The sequence below is a fragment of the Lithobates pipiens genome, unplaced genomic scaffold (genome assembly GCF_037356315.1).
Source record: "Lithobates pipiens isolate NorthernLeopardFrog02 unplaced genomic scaffold, aLitPip1_a1.2 Scaffold_13, whole genome shotgun sequence".
NCBI classification, from domain to species: Eukaryota; Metazoa; Chordata; class Amphibia; order Anura; family Ranidae; genus Lithobates; species Lithobates pipiens.
Genome location: NW_027507718.1, coordinates 301,685,810 through 301,708,409, shown reverse-complemented (window position 1 = coordinate 301,708,409; position 22,600 = coordinate 301,685,810). Strand labels below are relative to the sequence as shown.

Genomic DNA, 22,600 nt, shown 5'->3' with positions numbered 1-22,600 from the left:
TTAGCGGGTTATGGGCCTATCTTCAGTTGTTGAGACTGGTATAACCAATACAGGAAGTTGACTCCCCTATATAACCCCCTCCTCCTTCCAGGAGCACACATTTTTTGTAGCCAAGCAATATAAGCAATATACTCTCACCCCATAAAACAGGGGCGGGGGCTCTGTGTCCTATGATGTACTCCAAGAAAAGGATTTTTCAGGTAAGCTGTTTTAAAAATCCTATTTTCTTTATCGTACATCATAGGACACAGAGCCTCAAGTATTTACTTAGTGGGATGTCCCATAGCAATGCTACTTGAGGGGAGGGAGACACAACCCATAGGGTAACCCCCAGACCTGAGGACTTATACTGCTGCCTGCAACACACTGCGCTTGAAGGCGATATCCTCATTCCATATTACATCCACTTGATAACATTTTGCAAATATATGTACTGAAGACCAAGTCGCGGCCTTGCAGATCTGAGACATGGAGGACTGGTGAAGCACTGGCCAAGAAGCACCAACCGCTCTGGTAGAGTGCGCCTAAACTTAAAAAGGGAGAATCTTTCCCTTTAAATCATAAGTTTGAATTATAACTTGCCGAATCCACTTAGCAACAGTGAATTTCAAAGCTGCCTGTCCTTTTTTAGGACCCTCTGGCAGAATAAATAAGACGTCGGTCTTACGAATCTGAGCAGTTTTCTTTAAATAGATCTTCACTGCTCTGACTTTTTCCCTGGAACATGGTCTTGGGAAAAACGAAGGCAGGACAATATCTTCATTCAGATGAAAGCCTAAAACCACTTTTGGCAAAAAGCCTGGAAGAGGGCGTAACACTACTCATCTTCATGAATAACCAAATATGGCTCTTTACAAGAAAGAGCAGCCGATTCTGACACCCTCCTTGCTGAGGATATAGCAACCAAAAATATCAGTTTCCTAGTCAGAAGGACTAAGGAAACATGCTGTAATGGTTCATATGGCAGTTTTTGTAACACTGACAAAACTAAATTCAAGTCCCAAGGGGTTACAGTTGATTTAACTGGCGGATTAATCCGCATCACCCTTTGCATAAAACCCCGGACTAAAGAAGGCGTAGCAAGTGGTCTTTGAAATAAAACAGATAAGGCTAAGACTTGGCCCTTAATTGTACTTAGGGCCAACTTCATCTCTACGCCCAATTGTAGAAAGGCAAGGATTCTGCCTATAATATATCTCTGAGGGTGCCAACCCTTGGATTCACACAAGGAAACATAAGCTTTCCAGATTCTATAATATATAGCTCTAGAAGCTGGCTTCCTAGCATTAATCAAGTAGAGATAACTGACCTGGAAAGCTCATGTTTCTTTAGAATGTGGGTCGCAATAGCCAAGCCATTAAATTTAGCGTTCGTAAAGTAGGATGAAATATCGGCCCCTGAGAAAGCAGGTCTGGCCTTAGTGGGAGGGGCCATGGATCCTCCACTGCCATCTTTACAATCTCTGCGTACCATGACCTTCTGGGCCATGCTGGTGCTACCAGTATTACCGACTTTCTTTGCAGCTTGATCCTGCAAAGAACTCGAGGTAGCAACTGAATCAAGGAAAATGCATAGATCAGTGAGAACTGATTCCACGGGGTCACCAACGCATCTGTTCCTTATGAGAGTGGGTCCCTTGTCCTGGACACAAAGTTGACTAGCTACGTGTTGAATCTGGACACTAGAAGATCCATGTCCGGAGTTCCCCATATTTGGCAAACAGCCCCGAAACACTTTGGGGTGAAGAGACCATTCCCCCCCCCCCCCGGGAATAACTGCTGGCGACTTAGATAGTCCCCCTGCCAATTCTCTACTCCCGGAATAAAAAACTGCCCAAGTTAGAATCTGGTTCACCTCTCTCTGAGCTGAGAGAGCTGCCCCCTTGGTGATTGATATATGCCACAGCCGTGGCATTGTCAGATTGGATCCTGACAGGACAGTACTTTAACCTGGAGGTCCAGGTTTTTAGAGCCAGATACACTGACCGAATCTCTAGAATGTTGATGGGCAAGGCTCCTGCTCCCCAGCCTGAAAGGCTGGCATCTGTCGTTACTACCTTCCAGATGATTGCTCTGAAGGTGTTTCCCTTCAGCAGGCTCCAAGATGGTAACCACAAACTGAGGCTCTGGGACACTCATGGGGACAGCTAGAGGATACTCTTTTGAAACGGCCTCAAATGTAATTGGGCATAGGGAACTGCTTCGAATGAAGCTACCATCTTCCCTAACAACCTCATACAAAGGCGAATTGAAGGATTTCTCTTTGACCTGATCATCCTCACCAGCTCTTGTATGGGGCTGATCCTTTCAGGAGGCAAGAAGACCCTTTTCTGGGCTGTGTCTATGATCAAGCCCAGATACTCCAGCCATCTTAGTGGCTTTAAGGAGGATTTCTTTAGGTTGAGAATCCAATCCAAACCTTCCAGGTAACTGCTTGTAATGACTACACCTTGCTTCAAGCGAGCCACTGACTGGTCTATTAACAATAGTCTAAGTAAGCCAAGACCGTTATGCCTTGTGCCCTTAACCTGGCCAGAGGTGGAGCTAGTACCTTTGTGAATACCCAAGGTGCTGTAGCAAGCCTGAAGGGCAAGGCTACAAACTGAAAATGCTTCTGTTCTACTTCGAACCGCAGAATCCTCTGGTGAGGAGGAAATATAGGGACATGCAGATATGCATCTCTGATGTCGATGGATGCCAGAGGTTCTCCTCCTTGCAGGATGGAAACAACTGACTTAACTGACCCCATGCGAAAGAAGTGGATCTTCAGGAGCTGATTTCGATTCCTTAGATCTAGACTTGGTCTGATATCCCCATTTGTCTTTGGCACCGTAAATAGGTTTGAGTAAAACACCAAACCATGCTCTTGTTTGGGAATCTGTCTGATCAACCGAGCCAATAATCAGTCTAATGCTTGTAACAGGGATTGCCTTTTCCCTGGATCCTTGGGAATGTTTGATCTCAAAACGAGACGGTGGAAACTCTCAAAACTCTAGCTTGTTTCCAAGAGACAATGTAAAGAGAGTCCCTTTGTCCTGAATCTCCCTTTGCCAGACTTCTGAGTACCTCAGAAGTCTTCGCCCCACCTTGGTGAGGGGAGATGCCTCTTCGTGACGAGGTCTTGATATACTGCTTTGCAGACTTGCGGCCCCAGGTCTTCCTTTGTGCCTGGGTTTGACCCTGGGCTCTTCCCGTAGAGTCTGATGACTGAGGCCATCGCCCCTGCCTAGAGGTGGATGCCCCTGGCGCGGGGGAAAAAAATCTGTTTAAACGAAGGACGCTTATATTTTCTTTTGACTGGCAAAAGAGTACTCTTTCCGCTGGAAATTGTTTGAATGTATTTATCCAAACTATCGACAAATAATCGTTCTCCCTTAAAGGGGAAACTAGTTAGAAGGTTCTTACAAGGTCGTTTCAGCTGACCAACCCTTTAACCAAAGGGTTCTTTTGCATATGTACAAGTACAAGCGCAAGGCGTGATGCCTGGTGAATAGAATCCTTCATAACATCTCTAGCAAAGCATAATGCTTTAGGTAGCTCGGCCAATTCCTGTGCTTGTTGTGCAGGGAGCTCATTTGAGAGAATCTGTGAACTGGTAATTTAAAGGACTGACAGATGCCTATAGCTGCAATTGCAGGCTGAGCTACAGTACCTGCTAAGGAAAAAAAGAGGATTTTAACAGACCTTCCAAATTCTTATCTGTTGGATCTTTAAGCATAAGCACATTGTCCACTGCGCAAGCTAAACTTTTATTCACATTGGAAATCGCAACGTCAACTGCTGGAACTTTCCATCTTTTAGTGAATTTTTCTTCCATAGGATAGAGACTTGAGAATCTCTTTGGAGGGGAAAAATGCTTATCGAGATGATCCCATTCAATATAAATACGTTTTTCTAGTAATGCGTGGATGAGAAACGCATGCAAAGGCTATAAAGGCTTCAAGGAACCCAAGGAGGAGACCGGACCTTCAGCTAACTCTGTTAGGGGTAGCATGAAAGCGGACCATCTCTGTAAGGCTCTGTACTTCAGATTGAAACTTCAAGTATTGTTTCCTCCGCAGAGGAATAATCGGCTTGTTTTTCTTCCCGATCATCTGAGAGTAATACCTCATCTAGTACCCATAGTTCTTTTGGACCCTCCACTGACTGTAAAGAGTCTAAGGTGAAAGATTAGCAACTTTAATCGCATCCTCCATCCAAGCCCTGCAGGGCAGAGGAAAATGCTTCTTCAGTCACGTATACAGGGGCTGAAGTGTGTGAAGCTGTTGCACCACCGCTAGCTTCCAATGACTCACCCTGGCTCGCCATGTCTGATCTCTCCGAAGAGGATGACTGTATGGAGGCAAAATCCAGAAAAAAATCCCCAGGACCGATGGTCCCAGCAGGGAGCCTAGGTCCTTTTCCTTCACTTCAAAAAACTGAGCTGCAGGAAGCAGGCTGAGGGGTTATAGCCAGAGGGACCGCCCCCTGGGCGGAACTGTACAGTTCTGTTTTCACATGTATTACATGTTCTGCTTAGTCCTCTCCTGAAGGTGGCGTAATAACCCTACGGTCATGATTTAATGGAGCTGTGTCCGTCAATGAACGAAAGAAAAAATTACAACTTCAAAATTTGGGGGTAGTTGTACTGTCTTGGCTTGTTAGTGTCTCAAGAAATTACAGGCCATCAGTAAATCAGGTGTAATAAATTTTCAATGATTGGCACCATAGTTTGTAGACTCTATAACCTTCACAAAGACCAAATAATGTATACAGATTTGGGATATTTTTTATATGTAGCAGCACAACATTACAAAAAAAATACTAATTTGCAAAACTTTATAACAAAGAAAAATGCATTTTTATATTGCACAAAAAAAACTGTGGTAATTAACCACTTGCCGACCGCCTAACGCCGATGTACGTCGGCAGAATGGCACGGGCAGGCATAAGCACGTACATGTACGTGATTTGCCTCCCGCGGGTCGGGGGCCCGATCGGGCCCCCGCCCGGTGCCTGCGGCGGTCGGTTTTCGTTCGGGAGCGATCCCGGACGAGGGGACGGCCATTCATTCATGGCCACCCCCTCGCGATCGCTCCCGACGAATAGAAATCCCCGGTGACATCACTTCCTCTCCTGTAATGTAAACACAGGAGAGGAAGTGATGTATTCTCTCCTCCGTGTCGGTATTTTTCGTTCCGACACGGAGGAGAGCGGATCAGTGAGTTGCACCAACACATCCCACACACAGTAGAACATGCCAGGCACACTCACACCCCCCCTTTACCCCCCGATCACCCCCCCAATTACCCCTGCCCCCCAGTCACAGTGACACCAATGTCATTTTTTTTTTTTTTTTTTTTTTTTTTGCATTGGTGTCATTTGTGACTGTAATAACTGTTAGGGCAGTTAGAGTTAGCCCCCTTTAGTTCTAATGTACCCCCCTAACCCCCCCAATAAAGGTTTAACCCCGTGATCACCCCCCGTCGCCAGTGTCACTAAGGCTGGGTTCACATTGCAGCGGTTTATGAGAACGAATGTGATTCGCACCGCACTGCAGTGCAAATCACATCCGATCTCTGTGCGATTCGAGTTCAGCCATTCGCCGCACCCGCCGCACCCGCCACACCCGCCGCACCCGCCGCAAATTCGCACGGGACCCTTTTTTTGGCCCGCAGCAGAATCGGATCGCATGGGTGTTCACACCATGCGATCCGAGTTTGCAGATCGCACTGCGATATGCGAACTGATCTGGGGGTGTCAGTAACATTTCACTGACACTCCCAGCAGTTCGCATAGGGCAGTGTGAACTGCCGCCGGGAGGCATGCGATGCGGGAACCCGCCGCGGATTCGCGGCGTTTCCGCATCGCTCCAGTGTGAACCCAGCCTAATAAGCGATCATTTTTCTGATCGCCGTATTAGTGTCCCAGGTGACGCTAGTTAGGCAGGTAGGTATTTAGGTTCGCCGCAGCTTTTTATAGCGCCAGGGACCCCCATATACTACCGCATAAAGCCCCCTGATTGCCCCCTAGTTAACCCTTTCACCAGTGATCACCATATAACTGTTACAGGTGACGCTGGTTGGTTAGTTATTTTTTTTATAGTTTCAGGGCACCCGCCATTTATTACCTAATAAAGGTTTAACCCCCTGATCACCCGGCGGGTGTCATTTGTGACTAATAACTGTTAGGGCAGTTAGGGTTAGCCCCCTTTAGTTCTAAGGTACCCCCCTAACCCCCCCAATAAAGGTTTAACCCCGTGATCACCCCCCGTCGCCAGTGTCACTAAGGCTGGGTTCAGATTGCAGCGGTTTGAGAACGGATGTGATTCGCACTGCAGTGCAAATCACATCCGATCTCTGTGCGATTCGAGTTCAGCCATTCGCCGCACCCGCCACACCCGCCGCACCCGCCGCAAATTCGCACGGGACCCTTTTTTTGGCCCGCAGCAGAATCGGATCGCATGGGTGTTCACACCATGCGATCCGAGTTTGCAGATCGCACTGCGATATGCGAACTGATCTGGGGGTGTCAGTAACATTTCACTGACACTCCCAGCAGTTCGCATAGGGCAGTGTGAACTGCCGCCGGGAGGCATGCGATGCGGGAACCCGCCGCGCATTCGTGGCGTTCCCGCATCGCTCCAGTGTGAACCCAGCCTAATAAGCGATCGTTTTTCTGATCGCTGTATTAGTGTCACAGGTGACGCTAGTTAGGCAAGTAGGTATTTAGGTTCGCCGCAGCTTTTTATAGCGCCAGGGACCCCCATATACTACCGCATAAAGCCCCCTGATTGCCCCCTAGTTAACCCTTTCACCAGTGATCACCATATAACTGTTACAGGTGACGCTGGTTGGTTAGTTATTTTTTTATAGTTTCAGGGCACCCGCCATTTATTACCTAGTCTCACTAGTGTACCCCTAAATTTAGGGGTGTCTACTTTCCAAAATGGGGTCATTTGGGGGGGGTTTGTGCCATCTTGGCATTTTATGGCCTTCAAAACTGTAACGCCCTTAGAAAGCCTGAAGGCGGTGCTTGGTTTTCGGGGCCCCGTACGCGGCTAGGCTCCCAAAAAGTCCCACATATGTGGTATCCCCGTACTCAGGAGAAGCAGCAGAATTTATTTTGGGGTGTCATTTCACATATGCCCATGGCATGCGTGAGCAATATATCATTTAGTGACAACTTTGTGAAAAAAAAAAAAAAAAAAAAAAAGTTTGTAATTTTCCCGCAACTTGTGGCAAAATATAAAATATTCCATGGACTCAACATGCCTCTCAGCAAATAGCTTGGGGTGTCTACTTTCTAAAATGGGGTCATTTGTGGGGGTTTTGTGCCATCTTGGCATTTTATGGCCTTCAAAACTGTAATAGGTAGTGAGGAGTGAAGTCAAATATTTACGCCCTTAGAAAGCCTGAAGGCGGTGCTTGGTTTTCGGGGCCCCGTACGCGGCTAGGCTCCCAAAAAGTCCCACATATGTGGTATCCCCGTACTCAGGAGAAGCAGCAGAATTTATTTTGGGGTGTCATTTCACATACGCCCATAGCATGTGTGAGCAATATATCATTTAGTGACAACTTTGTGTAAAAAAAAAAAAAAAATTTTTTTTTTGTCATTATTCAATCGCTTGAGGCAAAAAAATAAAATATTCAATGGGCTCAACATGCCTCTTATCAATTTCCTTAGGGGGTCTACTTTCCAAAATGGGGTCATTTGGGGGGGTTTTGTACTGCCCTGCCATTTTAGCACCTCAAGAAATGAGATAGGCAGTCGTAAACTAAAAGCTGCGTAAATTCCAGAAAACGTACCTTAGTTTGTAGATGTGACAACTTTTGCGCAAACCAATAAATATACAATTATTGACTTTTTTTTTACCAAAGACATGTGGCTGAATACATTTTGGCCTAAATGTATGACTAAAATTGAGTTTATTGGATTTTTCTAATAACAAAAAGTAGAAAATATCATTTTTTTTCAAAATTTGCGGTCTTTTTACGTTTATATCGCAAAAAATAAAAATCGCAGAGGCAATCAAATACCATCAAAAGAAAGCTCTATTTGTGGGAAGAAAAGGACGCAAATTTTGTTTGGGTACAACATTGCATGACCGCGCAATTACCAGTTAAAGCAGCGCAGTGCCAAAGTGTAAAAAGACCTCTGGTCATTTACCAGCAAAATGGTCCGGTCTGAAAGTGGTTAAATGCCACCAAAAGAAAAGCTTTATTTGTGTGGAAAAAAAGACAAAAATTAAACATGGGTACAGTGTTGCATGTTGTGAGAGCACTGAAAGCTGAAGCTGGCCTGATTAGGAAGGGGGTTTAAGTGTCCAGTAGCTGTTTTATGCTTTTATACTCTTACATTGGGGTATGCAAACACAAAAGTTGGTTTCTAAGCAATTTGGCTTAAAAAAAAAAAAAGAATATCGCTAGGAAACCTTTATAATTAGTTTCTTTAATTCTTACGGTTACCTTGTGGATCAGATTCCTCGTATTGTAGTAGTTGATCTAATGCTAACCGAGATGCGTTTGCTCTTGCTTCTTTTTTATTCTGCCCCATTCCGGTTTTGTATTGAATTCCATCAATAACTGCACAGAATGCAAAATAAGCACCAAAGACATTTCCTAGGATTAAGCAGAAACATAAGAAATGACATAACGCATACACAAGGTATAATTACAACTAGTGCAAAGTTTGCATGTGCAAAGATTTAAGGCTTTTTTTTTGTTTAGGCAGAAGATTTCTCTGAAATTGAAAAAACTAAGAATTTTGACTTACCTGTAATTTACACATCCTGGAGTACAGTACACTTAAATTTTTGATTTAGTTTTAGTCTTTTGACTAAAATGCCATTTTAGTTGTATTTTAGTCATCTGAATTGTTTAATTTTAGTCGACTAAAATCTCCGGGACATTTTAGTAGACTAAAATGTAATGGTTTTAGTTAACCACTCCCGGAACGCCGCATGACTATATACGTCCTCAATTTGAGGACGGCTATCGTTGTTATAGCAGCAGCTAGCTGCCATAACCTCAGTATCACCGTGTTCAGCCAGTGGTCCGCTACAAGATAAAAGTGGTCTCTGCAGCGGATTCGCCGTAAGATCACTTATCGGCAACAGGAGAGAGAGACGCCGCACTTACCGGAAGCCTTCGGCAGCGGCGGAGGCAATCAGATCCTTCCGGTGGCTGTGCATGGAGACGAGTGAGGGGAAGATCGCCCCCACCCGTCTCCATGACACTGCAGGTGTGAAGCAACATCAAAACATCACTTCCACACATAGCTCTTAAAGGGCCATTTTTTTGTCAAAATTTTATTTTTATTTTTTTATGGCATTTTAGCGTAATTATGAGATCGGAGGGCTTTTTGTTTCTATTACAAGGGACGTTTACATTCCTTGTATTAGTATTCCTTGTAACGCCACCGTATATGAATATGGTGTTCAAACCACACGTGTGAGATATCACCATGATTGGTAGAGGAGAGCAATAATTCTAGCCCTAAACCTCCTCTGTAATGCAAAATATTCAACCTGTAGAATTTTTTAAATGTCGCCTATGGAGATTAAGGGTAACAGTTTGTCGCCATTCCACGAGCGGGTGCAATTTTGAAGCATGACATGTTGGGTATCAATTTACTCAGCGTAACATTAGCTTTCAAAATATAAATAAAATTGGGCCAATGTTAGTTTTTTTCCATTTAAAAAAAATAAGTGTATTTAAAAAAAAAAAAAAAAAAGTGCGCTTGTAAGACCGCTGCGCAAATACGGTGTGACAAAGTATTGCAACGACTGCCATTTTATTCTCTAAGGTGTTAGAAAAAATTTAGAATGTTTTATAATTTATGTTTTATAATTTTCTAACAAAAAAAAAAAAACGTTTTTAACCACTTTCAGACCGGACCATTTTGCTGGTCAATGACCAGAGGTCATTTTACAATTTGGCACTGCGCTGCTTTAACCACTTGCCGACCGCCGCACGACGATATACGTCGGCAGAATGGCACGGGCAGGCATATGGGCGTATATACAAGTCCCTGCCTTCCCGCGGGTGGGGGGCCCGATCGGGCCACCCCCCCCCCGGTGCCTGCGGCGGTCGGCATTCGTTCGGGAGCGATCCGGGATGAGGGGGCGGCCATTTATTCATGGCCACCCCCTCGCGATCGCTCCTGACGAATAGAAATGCTCCGTGACATCACTTCCTCTCCTCACAGGAGAGGAAGTGATGTAATCTCTCCTCCGTGTTGGTATTTTTCGTTCCGGCACCGAGGAGAGAGGATCGGTGAGTTGCACCAACACACCACACGTACAGTAGAACATGCCAGGCACACTCACACACCCCCTTTACCCCCCGATCACCCCCCCAATTACCCCTGCCCCCCCAGTCACAGTGACACCAATTGCATTATTTTTTTTTTGCATTGGTGTCATTTGTGACTGTAATAACTGTTAGGGCAGTTAGGGTTAGCCCCCTTTAGTTCTAATGTGCCCCCCTAACCCCCCCAATAAAGGTTTAACCCCGTGATCACCCCCCCGTCGCCAGTGTCACTAAGGCTGGGTTCACATTGCAGCGGTTTATGAGAACGAATGTGATTCGCACCGCACTGCAGTGCAAATCACATCCGATCTCTGTGCGATTCGAGTTCAGCCATACAGATAGTATGGCTGAATTCGCGCCGCACCCGCCGCAAATTCGCACGGGACCCTTTTTTTGGTCCGCAGCAGAATCGGATTGCATGGGTGTTCATACCATGCGATCCGAGTTTGCAGATCGCACTGCGATATGCGAACTGATCTGGGGGTGTCGTTAACATTTCACTGACACTCCCAGCAGTTCGCATAGGGCAGTGTGAACTGCCGCCGGGAGGCATGCGATGCGGGAACCCGCCGCGGATTCGTGGCGTTCCCGCATCGCTCCAGTGTGAACCCAGCCTAATAAGCGATCATTTTACTGATCGCTGTATTAGTGTCACAGGTGACGCTAGTTAGGCAGGTAGGTATTTAGGTTCGCCGCAACTTTTTATAGCGCCAGGGACCCCCATATACTACCGCATAAAGCCCCCTGATTGCCCCCTAATTAACCCTTTCACCAGTGATCACCATATAACTGTTACAGGTGACGCTGGTTGGTTAGTTATTATTTTATAATTTCAGGGCACCCGCCATTTATTACCTAGTCTCACTAGTGTACCCCTAAATTTAGGGGTGTCTACTTTCCAAAATGGGGTCATTTGGGGGGCGTTTGTGCCATCTTGGCATTTTATGGCCTTCAAAACTGTAACGCCCTTAGAAAGCCTGAAGGCGGTGCTTGGTTTTCGGGGCCCCGTACGCGGCTAGGCTCCCAAAAAGTCCCACATATGTGGTATCCCCGTACTCAGGAGAAGCAGCAGAATATATTTTGGGGTGTCATTTCACATATGCCCATGGCATGCGTGAGCAATATATCATTTAGTGACAACTTTGTGAAAAAAAATAAAAAAATAAAAAAGTTTGTAATTTTCCCGCAACTTGTGGCAAAATATAAAATATTCCATGGACTCAACATGCCTCTCAGCAAATAGCTTGGGGTGTCTACTTTCTAAAATGGGGTCATTTGTGGGGGTTTTGTGCCATCTTGGCATTTTATGGCCTTCAAAACTGTAATAGGTAGTGAGGAGTGAAGTCAAATATTTACGCCCTTAGAAAGCCTGAAGGCGGTTCTTGGCTTTCGGGGCCCCGTACACGGCTAGGCTCCCAAAAAATCCCACACATGTGGTATCCCCGTACTCAGGAGAAGCAGCAGAATTTATTTTGGGGTGTCATTTCACATATGCCCATAGCATGTGTGAGCAATATATCATTTAGTGACAACTTTGTGTAAAAAAAAAAAAAAAAAAGTTTTTGTCATTATTCAATCGCTTGAGGCAAAAAAATAAAATATTCAATGGGCTCAACATGCCACTTATCAATTTCCTTAGGGGGTCTACTTTCCAAAATGGGGTCATTTGGGGGGGTTTTGTACTGCCCTGCCATTTTAGCACCTCAAGAAATGAGATAGGCAGTCGTAAAATAAAAGCTGCGTAAATTCCAGAAAACGTACCTTAGTTTGTAGATGTGACAACTTTTGCGCAAACCAATAAATATACAGTTATTGACTTTTTTTTTACCAAAGACATGTGGCTGAATACATTTTGGCCTAAATGTATGACTAAAATTGAGTTTATTGGATTTTTCTAATAACAAAAAGTAGAAAATATCTTATTTTTTTCAAAATTTGCGGTCTTTTTCCATTTATATCGCAAAAAATAAAAATCGCAGAGGCAATCAAATACCATCAAAAGAAAGCTCTATTTGTGGGAAGAAAAGGACGCAAATTTTGTTTGGGTACAACATTGCATGACCGCGCAATTACCAGTTAAAACAGCGCAGTGCCAAATTGTAAAAAGACCTCTGGTCATTTACCAGCAAAATGGTCCGGTCTGAAAGTGGTTAACTGGTAATTGCACGGTCATGCAATGTTGTACCCAAACAAAATTTGCGTCCTTTTTTTTCCCCACAAATAGAGCTTTCTTTTAAAGGTATTTGACTGACTGCGATTTTTATTTTTTGCGATATAAAACGTAAAAAGTCCGAAAATTTTGAAAAAAAAAAAAATGATATTTTCTACTTTTTGTTATTAGAAAAATGCAATAAACTCAATTTTAGTCATACATTTAGGCCAAAATGTATTCAGCCACATGTCTTTCGTAAAAAAAAAAGGCAATAAGTGTATATTTATTGGTTTGCGCAAAAGTTGTCACGTCTACAAACTAAGGTACATTTTCTGAAATTTACGCAGCTTTTAGTTTATGACTGCCTATCTCATTTCTTGAGGTGCTAAAATGGCAGGGCAGTACAACACCCCCCAAATGACCCCATTTTGGAAAGTAGACACCCTAAGGAAATTGATAAGAGGCATGTTGAGCCCATTGAATATTTTATTTTTTTGCCTCAAGCGATTGAATAATGACAAAAAAAAATATTATTTTTTTTTTTACACAAAGTTGTCACTAAATGATATATTGCTCACACATGCCATGGTTATATGTGGTATTGTACCCCAAAATACATTCTGCTGCTTCTCCTGAGTACGGGGATACCACATGTGGTCGACTTTTTGGAAGCCTAGCCGCGTACGGGGCCCCGAAAGCCAAGCACCGCCTTCAGGATTTCTAAGGGCATACATTTGTAATTTCACTGCTCACTACCTATCACAGTTTTGAAGGCCATAAAATGCAAAGATGGCACAAAACCCCCACAAATGACCCCATTTTAGAAAGTAGACACCCCAAGCTATTTGCTGAGAGGCATGTTGAGTCCATGGAATATTTTATATTTTGGCACAAGTTGCGGGAAAATTACAAACTTTTTTTTTTTCACAAAGTTGTCACTAAATGATATATTGCTCACACATGCTATGGGCATATGTGAAATGACACCCCAAAATAAATTCTGCTGCTTCTCCCGAGTACGGGGATACCACATGTGTGGGATTTTTTGGGAGCCTAGCTGCGTACGGGGCCCCGAAAGTCAAGCACCGCCCTTTAGGCTTTCTAAGGTCGTATGCAGGGTCTCCACGAGGACGACAGAGTTCATTGTCGCTGAAGTGCATGAACCGCAAAATCTGCCCGCATCGCGCCCTGGACATGGAAGCAGAGAACATGTGCATATGGTGAATTGGGTCAGTGGACCAATATGACCGCAACTCACTCTTTTTGGTTATGCCCATGTTGAGGGAGAGGCCCAGAAAGATCTTAAATTCGGAAACCGTAATTGGTTTCCAATGTCTGGCAAGGGCGGACCGGGTAATAGTGGCGATGTGTTGACCAGCGTACAAATTGCTTTGGTCCACAAAAGAATCTATAGAGATCTTCAGTGAAAAACAGTGAGTAAAAATCAAGTGTCGTAAAATCAACTGTTTCCACGTTAATGCCAGGTTGGCCAGTGAATGGGGGAAGTACGGGTTCTGCAGAAGTGGTGGGCACCCAATCAGGATTGGCGAATTCTGCAGGAAGGGCACTATGGGTACAACGTCTTCGTCTTGGTGGCAGCGGGACACTACTTGTGCTTGACACCTCGCCAGCTTGAACTGCACTTATGGGACTCGCCACGTCACCATGTGATACTGCAGTGCTGGATGTACGTCCAAGGTGTACTAGGCCGCTGGTGCTTGCCAGTTCACCAGAAGGATGAGCGGCTCTAGTACGTCTCCGCTCCATATGAGGGACCTGCGATTCTTGCACCTCAACAACAGAAGAAGTTCGGGATCGGGTACGCCTGCCCTTAACAGGGACCTCATCTCCGTCGTCAGAGCTATCTGTCATGGAGCCGCTGTCCTCTACAGGATCATATTCTGAGCCTGAATCTGACAGACGAGTGACTTTCTCTTCACTATCTGTCATGCTCAGAAACGTGTAGGCCTCTTCACTAGTGTACCTTCGCTTTGCCATTTTGGGCTCTAAATTTAGGGGTACACTAGTGAGACTCACAGGTAAAAAAGAACCTAGGCTGTCAGCGACTGTATCAAAACGCTACAAAAAAAAAAAAAAAAAACTGTTAGCGATTGCAGGGATCAAGCCTGACTGTGAATGCTGCAGTTATGTGTGTTGTGTTTTGTAAGTGACAGTGATAGATTGATACTGCACTTGGGTGGGCTGGGCTGGGCTTGGTGGAGGGGCTAAACGCAGGTGCTAGCAGGTATCTGGGCTGATCCCGCTAACAATGCGTTTTTGGGAAACCTAAACTGCTGGCGACGCTAATATAGATCTGATCAGATCAGATATTGATCTGTTCAGATACTATATTACTAAGGGAGGTGTATGCTTTGCGCGTGGGTGTTAGCGGTACTGGCACTAACCTGACGCTGCCTGGGGCGACGCAGACCCTATCTGACCCTCAAACTTATATCACCCGCCAGGTGATCAGGGGGTTAAACCTTTATTAGGTAATCAATGGCGGGTGCCCTGAAACTATAAAAAAATAACCAACCAACGTCACCTGTAACAGTTATATGGTGATCACTGGTGAAAGGGTTAACTAGGGGGCAATCAGGGGGCTTTATGCGGTAGTATATGGGGGTCCCTGATGCTATAAAAAGCTGCGGCGAACCTAAATACCTACCTGCCTAACTAGCGTCACCTGTGACACTAATACAGCGATCAGAAAAACAATCGCTTATTAGTGACACTGACGACGGGGGGTGATCACAGGCTTAAACCTTTATTGGGGGGGTTAGGGGGGTACCCTAGACCTAAAGGGGGCTAACCCTAACTGCCTTAACAGTTATTGCAGTCACAAATGACACCAATGCAATAATAAAAAAAAATTAAAAATGCAATTGGTGTCACTGTGACTGGGAGTGCAGGAGGTGATTGGGAGGGGGCGATCGGGGGGTGAAAGTGTGCCTGGCATGTTCTACTGTTAGTGTAGTGTGTTGGTGCAACTCACTGATCATCTCTCCTCGGTGCCGGAACAAAAAAGACTGACACAAGGAGAGATTACATCACTTCCTCTGCCTGTGTTTACAATACAGGAGAGGAAGTGATGTAGGGGAAGCATTTCATTCGTCAGGAGCGATCGCGAGGGGGTGGCCATGAATGAATGGCCGGCCCCTCATCCCGGATCGCTCCTGCACGGAATCCGACTGCCGCTGGCACCGTGCCCGTGCCATTCTGCCGACGTACATCGGCGTGCGGCAAGTGGTTAACTTGTAAACACTACATCTAAAAAAAAAAAAAAAAAAAAAAAAGAAGAGGACCGGTCCTTAACCACTTCCCGACCAGCGCACGACGATGTACGTCGACAGAATGGCACGGGCAGGCATATTGGCGTACATGTACGTCCAATATTCGTTGCCGCCGTGCCATCGGGAGCGCGCCGCCGGCGGCGCGCTCCCGCGCTGGTCGGGACCCCCGTGAGTCCGGTTGCGGGACCCGCGGACTCGATCGCCGCGGGCATCCCCGCGATCGTCTCACGGAGCGGCCGAATGGAGGAAATGCTGTATAAACAACATTTTTCCATTCTGCCTAGCAACTAGTGACGCTGATCTCTGCTCCATGTGATTGGAGCAGAGATCAGTGTACACTAAATGAAAGCCCAACCCCCCCACAGTTAGTAACACACCCCTAGGAACACTTAACCCCTACACTGCCACCCCCTGGTTAACCCTTTCACTGCCAGTGTCATTTACACAGGAATCACTGCATTTATATAGCAGTGATTACTGTATAAATGACAATGGTCCCAAAAATGTGTCAAAAATGTCCGATGGGTCCCCCACAATGTCGCAGTCACAATAAAAATCGCAGATCGCCGCCATTACTAGTAAAAAAAAAAATAATAAAAAATTATTAATAAAAATGCTATAAAACTATCCCTATTTTGTAAACGCTATAACTTTTGCGCAAACCAATCAATAATCGCTTATTGCGATTTTTTTACCAAAAATATGTAGAAGAATACGTATCGGCCTAAACTGAGGGAAAAAAAATGTTTTTTTATATATTTTTGGGGGATATTTATTATTACAAAAAGTAAAAAAATAATGCGTTTTTTTCAAAATTATCGCTCTATTTTTGTTTATAGCGCAAAAAATAAAAACCGCAGGGATGATCAAATACCACCAAAAGAAAGCTCTATTTGTGGGAAAAAAAGGACGTTAACTTTGTTTGGGAGCCACGTCGCAGGACCGCGCAATTGTCAGTTAAAGCGACGCAGTGCCGAATCGCAAAAAGTGGTCTGGTCTTTGACCAGCAAATTGGTCCGGTCTGAAAGTGGTTAAGTGGTTTAAAAATGTTATGCAAACGTATTATATACTCCTGAGGTAAAAATCTAATAACATGTTATTTATGGTATTAAAGCGGAGTGCCATGCTTTTTATGTTTACTAAAAGCCAGCAGCCACAAAAAGTGTAGTTGCTGACTTTTAATAAACAGACACTAACCTGTTCCATGGTCCAGAAATGCGGCCAAACGGAGTGTCGCTCCTCTCCACCTCCTCTGGTGCCTCCATTGCCACACTGAGCACCCGGTTGTGACAGCTTTCAGCTTCACGGCCGGGCACTCACGGCGCATGTGCGAGTCGGCGCTGTGCTCCCGGAGTGGACAAGCGATCTGTCACGTGTCCCAGGAGATTGCCTAGAGGGGGGGCCGCCTAACGCAAAAGGAGGAGTCGCCTTGGTGGTTCATGGGTGGAAGGAGGAAGTGGGACAGGAAGTCCCCCTCTTAAAAAAAAAATTACATACCAAATGTGGCATGTAAGGGTGCGGAGGAGTGCTTAAAGCAGAAGTTCAGTTTTTGGGTGGAACTCCGCTTTAAGGTTTGAACGTGCACTACAGACAAAGATTTAGCTGTTGTGATATACAACGTCTTTATGAATAAAACCAACTTTCATAAACAAACAAAAGTATTGCTTTTCGACAAACAGAAGTGCAAATTTAAGATACAAAAAAAAAATAAAAAAAAAAATAAAAAAATAAACTGTAAGAACCATTTACCTGAATTTATTACCAACATTAAATATTAAGAAAAAAAATATAAGAGAAGCCTTTTTCTTATTTTTGTTTCCCCTTTCAGTAGCTTAGTAGATGCCCCTTACTTATTATGCGGCAGTGCAATAGAGGTTTAAACTTTAATGCGCTTTTATTTTATTATAGGCTCTGGATGGAATTGTGTTGCAAATTTAGAAATGGCCAGCAGAGTAGTGTTCAATTTGATGTAAATTTTCAGTTTAGTTTTATTTAAAGGCTTTTAATTGAAATGCCATTTTAGTCGTATTTTAGTAATCTGAATAGTCGTATTTAAGTAGACGAAACTAGTGTTAGATTTAGCGAACAAAAATATTTTAGTCTACGAAATGAACACTGCCATTAGAAGATTGGACACTAAGAGGACATGGCACCTCCCCTATTACCATACCTCACTCCATGAGTCTTTAGTTTTGTAGCAAGCTGTGCACACAGTAAACCAAGAAATAGAAGGGAGAGTGGTCCATGTCCTGTACCCCAAAATATGAAATTGACAAGTACCTCAAAATTACTCCTATCTGAATCATATAGCACAGGGCACAGGCACACTATACATACACCATGGAATGTGCGCAAAGTAAAGTTGTCAACAATGAGGAAAACTAACTGTGCCAACAGCCCCAAACAGCCAGGGTACCGCTGCTCTCCAGCCCTTCAGCCAACTGCCTCCTGCTATAGTTAAATATTTCATATTTAGCTCCATTGTTCCAGAACAACTGTTGCCATTTTATTGAACCCTACTTCCTATGTTTTTATGCATTTTGGCCACAGTTTTTCCATGAAGATCAATACTGGTCAGACCCAGTAGCTGGGTGTAACTGGGTTCCCTTGGTTTCTGCCAGTTCTGTGCTGATGACACTGCTGGACATCTTCCAATGTCGAAGGGAAGTAAACATTATATGCCTTTCATTTACTGCAATAACTTTCCTTGGCTAACCACTGCATCTACGGTCCTAAATGCTGAGAAATACATGAAGACATTTATCCATCATGACACAGATCAGGGAGGTGTGGGATTGGCCCCAAATGTATTCTGCAGCAGGACGACCCCAAACATATAGCCAATGTCATTAAGAACTATCTTCAGCGTAACGAACAATGACCTGAACGTGATTGTTTGGCCCCCACAGAGCCCTGATCTCAGCATAAGCAAGTCTGTCTGGGATTACATGAAGAGACCTGGATGAGGCAGCTTACATTCACAGATCTGTGGTTAGATCCCCAAGATGTTTGGAACAACCTTCCTGCTGAGTCCCTTCAAAAACTGTGCAAGAGTACCTACAGAATTGATGCTGGTTTGAAGACAAAAGGGTAGTCGCACAAAATATTGATTTGACTTAAATTTAGTGAGGTTCTGTTAGTGCACTTTATAATTTGTAAAATGTAGAAAAAAAAAAAAAAAATTAATAGCTATAGAGATAACCACATGTTGGCAACTAAGGATGAGCTCAGGCACGTTCGCAACCCACACGTGTAGAGCCCGCCAGGAAGTCAGCATTGCACAGTGCTAATCACAGGCAGTGAGACATTTATCGATCTCTGCAGGCACGGATCGGGTAAATGTCTTACTGCCTGCGATTTGCACTATGCAGTGCTGTCTTCCTGGCGGGCTCTGCACGTGCGGATTGCGAAACACACCTGAGCTCATCCTTAGTAACACATGCAATTCATACATGCAAAGAAACCAAAACAAATAAGTTCAGAAATTATGTTACATGTAATAAAATGAAATGACACAGGGAAAAAGTATTGAACACGCAAACTAAAATTTATTTAATGCTACGTACAAAATCCTTTGTTTGCAATGACTGCTTCAAGATGCCTCCTGTATGGAGAAACTAGTCACATGCATTGCTCACATGTGATTTTATCCCATTCTTCTTTAGTGTCTTTAAATCTTGAAGGTTCCGTGGTCCTCTTCTACGAATTCTGATCTTTAGTTCTTCCCATATATTTTCTATCCGATTCAAGTCAGGTAAATTGGCTGGGCCATTTGAGCAGCTTCATTTTCTCTTTCTTTGAGTTTCCCATGCTTTTTGTTTGAGATCATTGTAATGCTGAAAACATCCACTCTCGTTTCATCTTCAAATTCTGGTACATTGAAGCAGATTTTTATCAAGAATGTCTTGATACACTTTTTCCATTCATCCTTCCTTCAATGTTTGCCAGTACCGTATGCCGAGAAAACAGCACAACATGATGCTCCCACCTACAAACTTCACTGTTGGTATGGGGTTTTTGGGGTGATGTGCAGTGCCATTTAACCTCTAAACATGGTGTGTATTATGGCACCCAAAGAGTTAAATTTTGGTCTCATCTGACCAGAATATGATCGGCCAGTATTTCTTAGGCTTGACCAGATTATTATTTTCCCAGTATTTCACAGGCTCCAACATGTTTTTTCTTCAGTAATGAAGTCCTGTATGGTGATCATGCATACAGACCACAGTGTTTGAGTGCATTACTTATTGTTTTCTTTGAAACAATTGTACCTTCCAGGTCTTTTTGAAGCTCTCCACAAGCGGTCCTTAGCTCTTGGACAACTGCAGATAATTCTTTCCACTCCTCTGTCAAATCATGCGAGGAGCACCCGGTCGTGGCCGGTTTATGGTGAAATGATGTTCTTTAAACTTCTGTATTATGGCTCCAACAGTGCTCACTGGAACATCCAGTAGTTTAGAAATCTTGTTGCAAAGCTCTTTACGTTTACCCATCATGAAAGGTTTATGTGATATCTTTTTATAGGCCATCAGGAGAGACTGAACCAGCTGATATTAACTTGCATTGACGAGGGGCAGGATTGCTTTATAATTACTGATAGATTTCAGATTGGTGTCTTGGCTTTCCATGCATTTTTGCACCTCCCTTTCATGCATTCAATACTCTTTTTGTTATGTGTCATTACATTCTATTACACATATCTGAACTTACTGGTTTTGGTTTCTGTAAATGTATGGATTGTCACTGACGTGGTGAAAATTTTAGGGCTGAAACAACTAATCGATTAATCGACAACTAATCGATTATGAAATTAATCGATTACTATTTTCATAATCGATTAATCGGCTAGTAACATAATGGGGTTAAAAAGCGAAAACTAAAATGAGCCCTTTATAGTACATTATTATAATCAGTACTGTAAATATTACTTTCACTGTTCTACAAAAGTTATCTGCTTTTTTTTGTACTATAAAGGGCTAATTTTAGTCTTGTTAACCCCATTATGTTACTAAACGTCTTAGGCCTGGTTCACATCTATATGTTTAATGGTTCATTTACTTATCCTATGGGATACGTTCATATCTGTGCTTTTTTCAGCCGCTGCATATTTGGAAAGGGTCAGGGACTTTTAACGCAAAACTGTGCTTTTTTGGTTCAATATACTTCAATGGAGAAGCTGCAGAAAAGAATGTAATGCGTTTTGCAGAAATTCGTGTTTTTTTAATATGCCCCAAAAAAAAAATGCAAACTGCAGTAAAATCACGTGCGCAAAAATCAAAAACGCACAGCAAAAAGCACGGCAGAAACAGATCAAAAGTAAAAACTGCATATGTGAGTACCGAGCCTTAGGCTGGCCTCATGGATCAATTTTTAGGTGAGAATATTCAGGTGAAAAATATTTGTAAATTCACTGAAAGTATTTTGTTTGAAATTTTCACTTAATTTCTGAACAAAAACCACATACACTGTCTGCAAATTCCTTTAACTGAGAAGTTTTCTATTTCCAAATTTTCCTGTCACTGTGGTTGAAAACGAACGTCAATTTGACCCACTTTTTTTTTTAAAGGTTATTAACCGATTAATCGAAACAATAAATCGGCCAACTAATCGATTATGAAAATAATCATTAGTTGCAGTCCTAGAAAATTTAATTTCATTCAATAGCACCTTTAACCACTTCCCATCCAGGCAAATTCTGACATTTCTCACCTACATGGAAAAAAACACAGGAGCTTCATTACATAGTGGGTTATATAGGCACCTCTGGTGATTGGACACTGGTTGACCCCAATTAAGGAGAATTCCTCCCCTATATAACCCCTGCCATATGGGAGGCACCTCAGTTTTTTCGCCAGTGTCTATGGTGGTTGGTCACGTTAAACTTTAGCTCTGTGCAGGTCCCTGCGGGGGCCTAAGGGCTACAACAAACCAGATTCATACCTGGTGGGCCGATATTTGACTCCCAAGATGGTATGGTACCCGAGCCTTGTCAGCCGAAGAAACGAGGTTTGGCCTGTAAGTCCTCTCCTATTGGAAGACTGGGCTCTGGGAAAACCAGACTTGGTGTACTGTTTATAAAGAGCACACGAAAGTTTCTGGCAGAGTCTTTTACATGGTCCAGGTAGGAGGCTCTTCCACAGATAAACCTGAAGGTTGGCTAACACTGCCCGCCGTGATGGGTGAAGGCTGGAATTTGTTTCAGCAATTCCTGCAGCGAGGACAGGTAAGGGAAGTTAATCCTATATATAATTATATGATGGATTTCTTCATTGTGAGTAGCTGTAGGTCTTACCTGGTTTCCCCCACTAGAGGGAGTAAGAGCAGCCTGATGCATACTTGCATGCCTTTCAGTACACACGCTCAGTGAAGCCTGGTTCTCCAGCTGTCTCACGTCTCCACTGCAGTCCCTGCCACAACAAGGTAACACAGGGGTCCCACGTAGTCTGGGGGTCCCACGCAGCTCCGGTGGAGTTCTCCTTTCCCCTCCCTGGATCCCACGGTCCTTGTGCATGCGCGCCGGGCGCGTTCCTGGCCTAATGGAGGAGGGGGGAGTGTGGTTGTGAGCCGTGCACATCAGTGTGCACGGCGCTGTACTGCGCAGGCACCAGATTTTAAAAGCCCAGAGCGTCAGGGGGCTGTAAGTGGAGACACAGGAGCTGTGGGCAGTAAGCATCCGTGGGGATTGGATCCAGGCAAACCTTAGACACCTACTCAGCATCAGGTTGTGCAGTTTAAGCATATATATTTATGGTGAGACTTTAAGCACAACAGTGATTGCACTTGTACTAGTACCTCTGCTTTGTAACTTAGGACTATGTCTCCTCATAAGAGGGTCTCGGGGGGGAGGTAGCAAAGGCACTGGTA

General features: G+C 44.0%; 1 protein-coding gene across 1 annotated transcript in view; it reads right to left on the bottom strand.

Annotated features, from left to right (window-relative positions):
* ADAD1 (adenosine deaminase domain containing 1) overlaps positions 1-22,600 on the bottom strand; it is a 265,111-nt gene that overhangs the window by 157,891 nt on the left and 84,620 nt on the right. Inside the window, exon 4 of the mRNA XM_077476863.1 lies at positions 8,447-8,599. Coding sequence (XP_077332989.1) covers positions 8,447-8,599 — 153 coding nt within the window. The remainder of the gene's footprint in view (positions 1-8,446; positions 8,600-22,600) is intronic.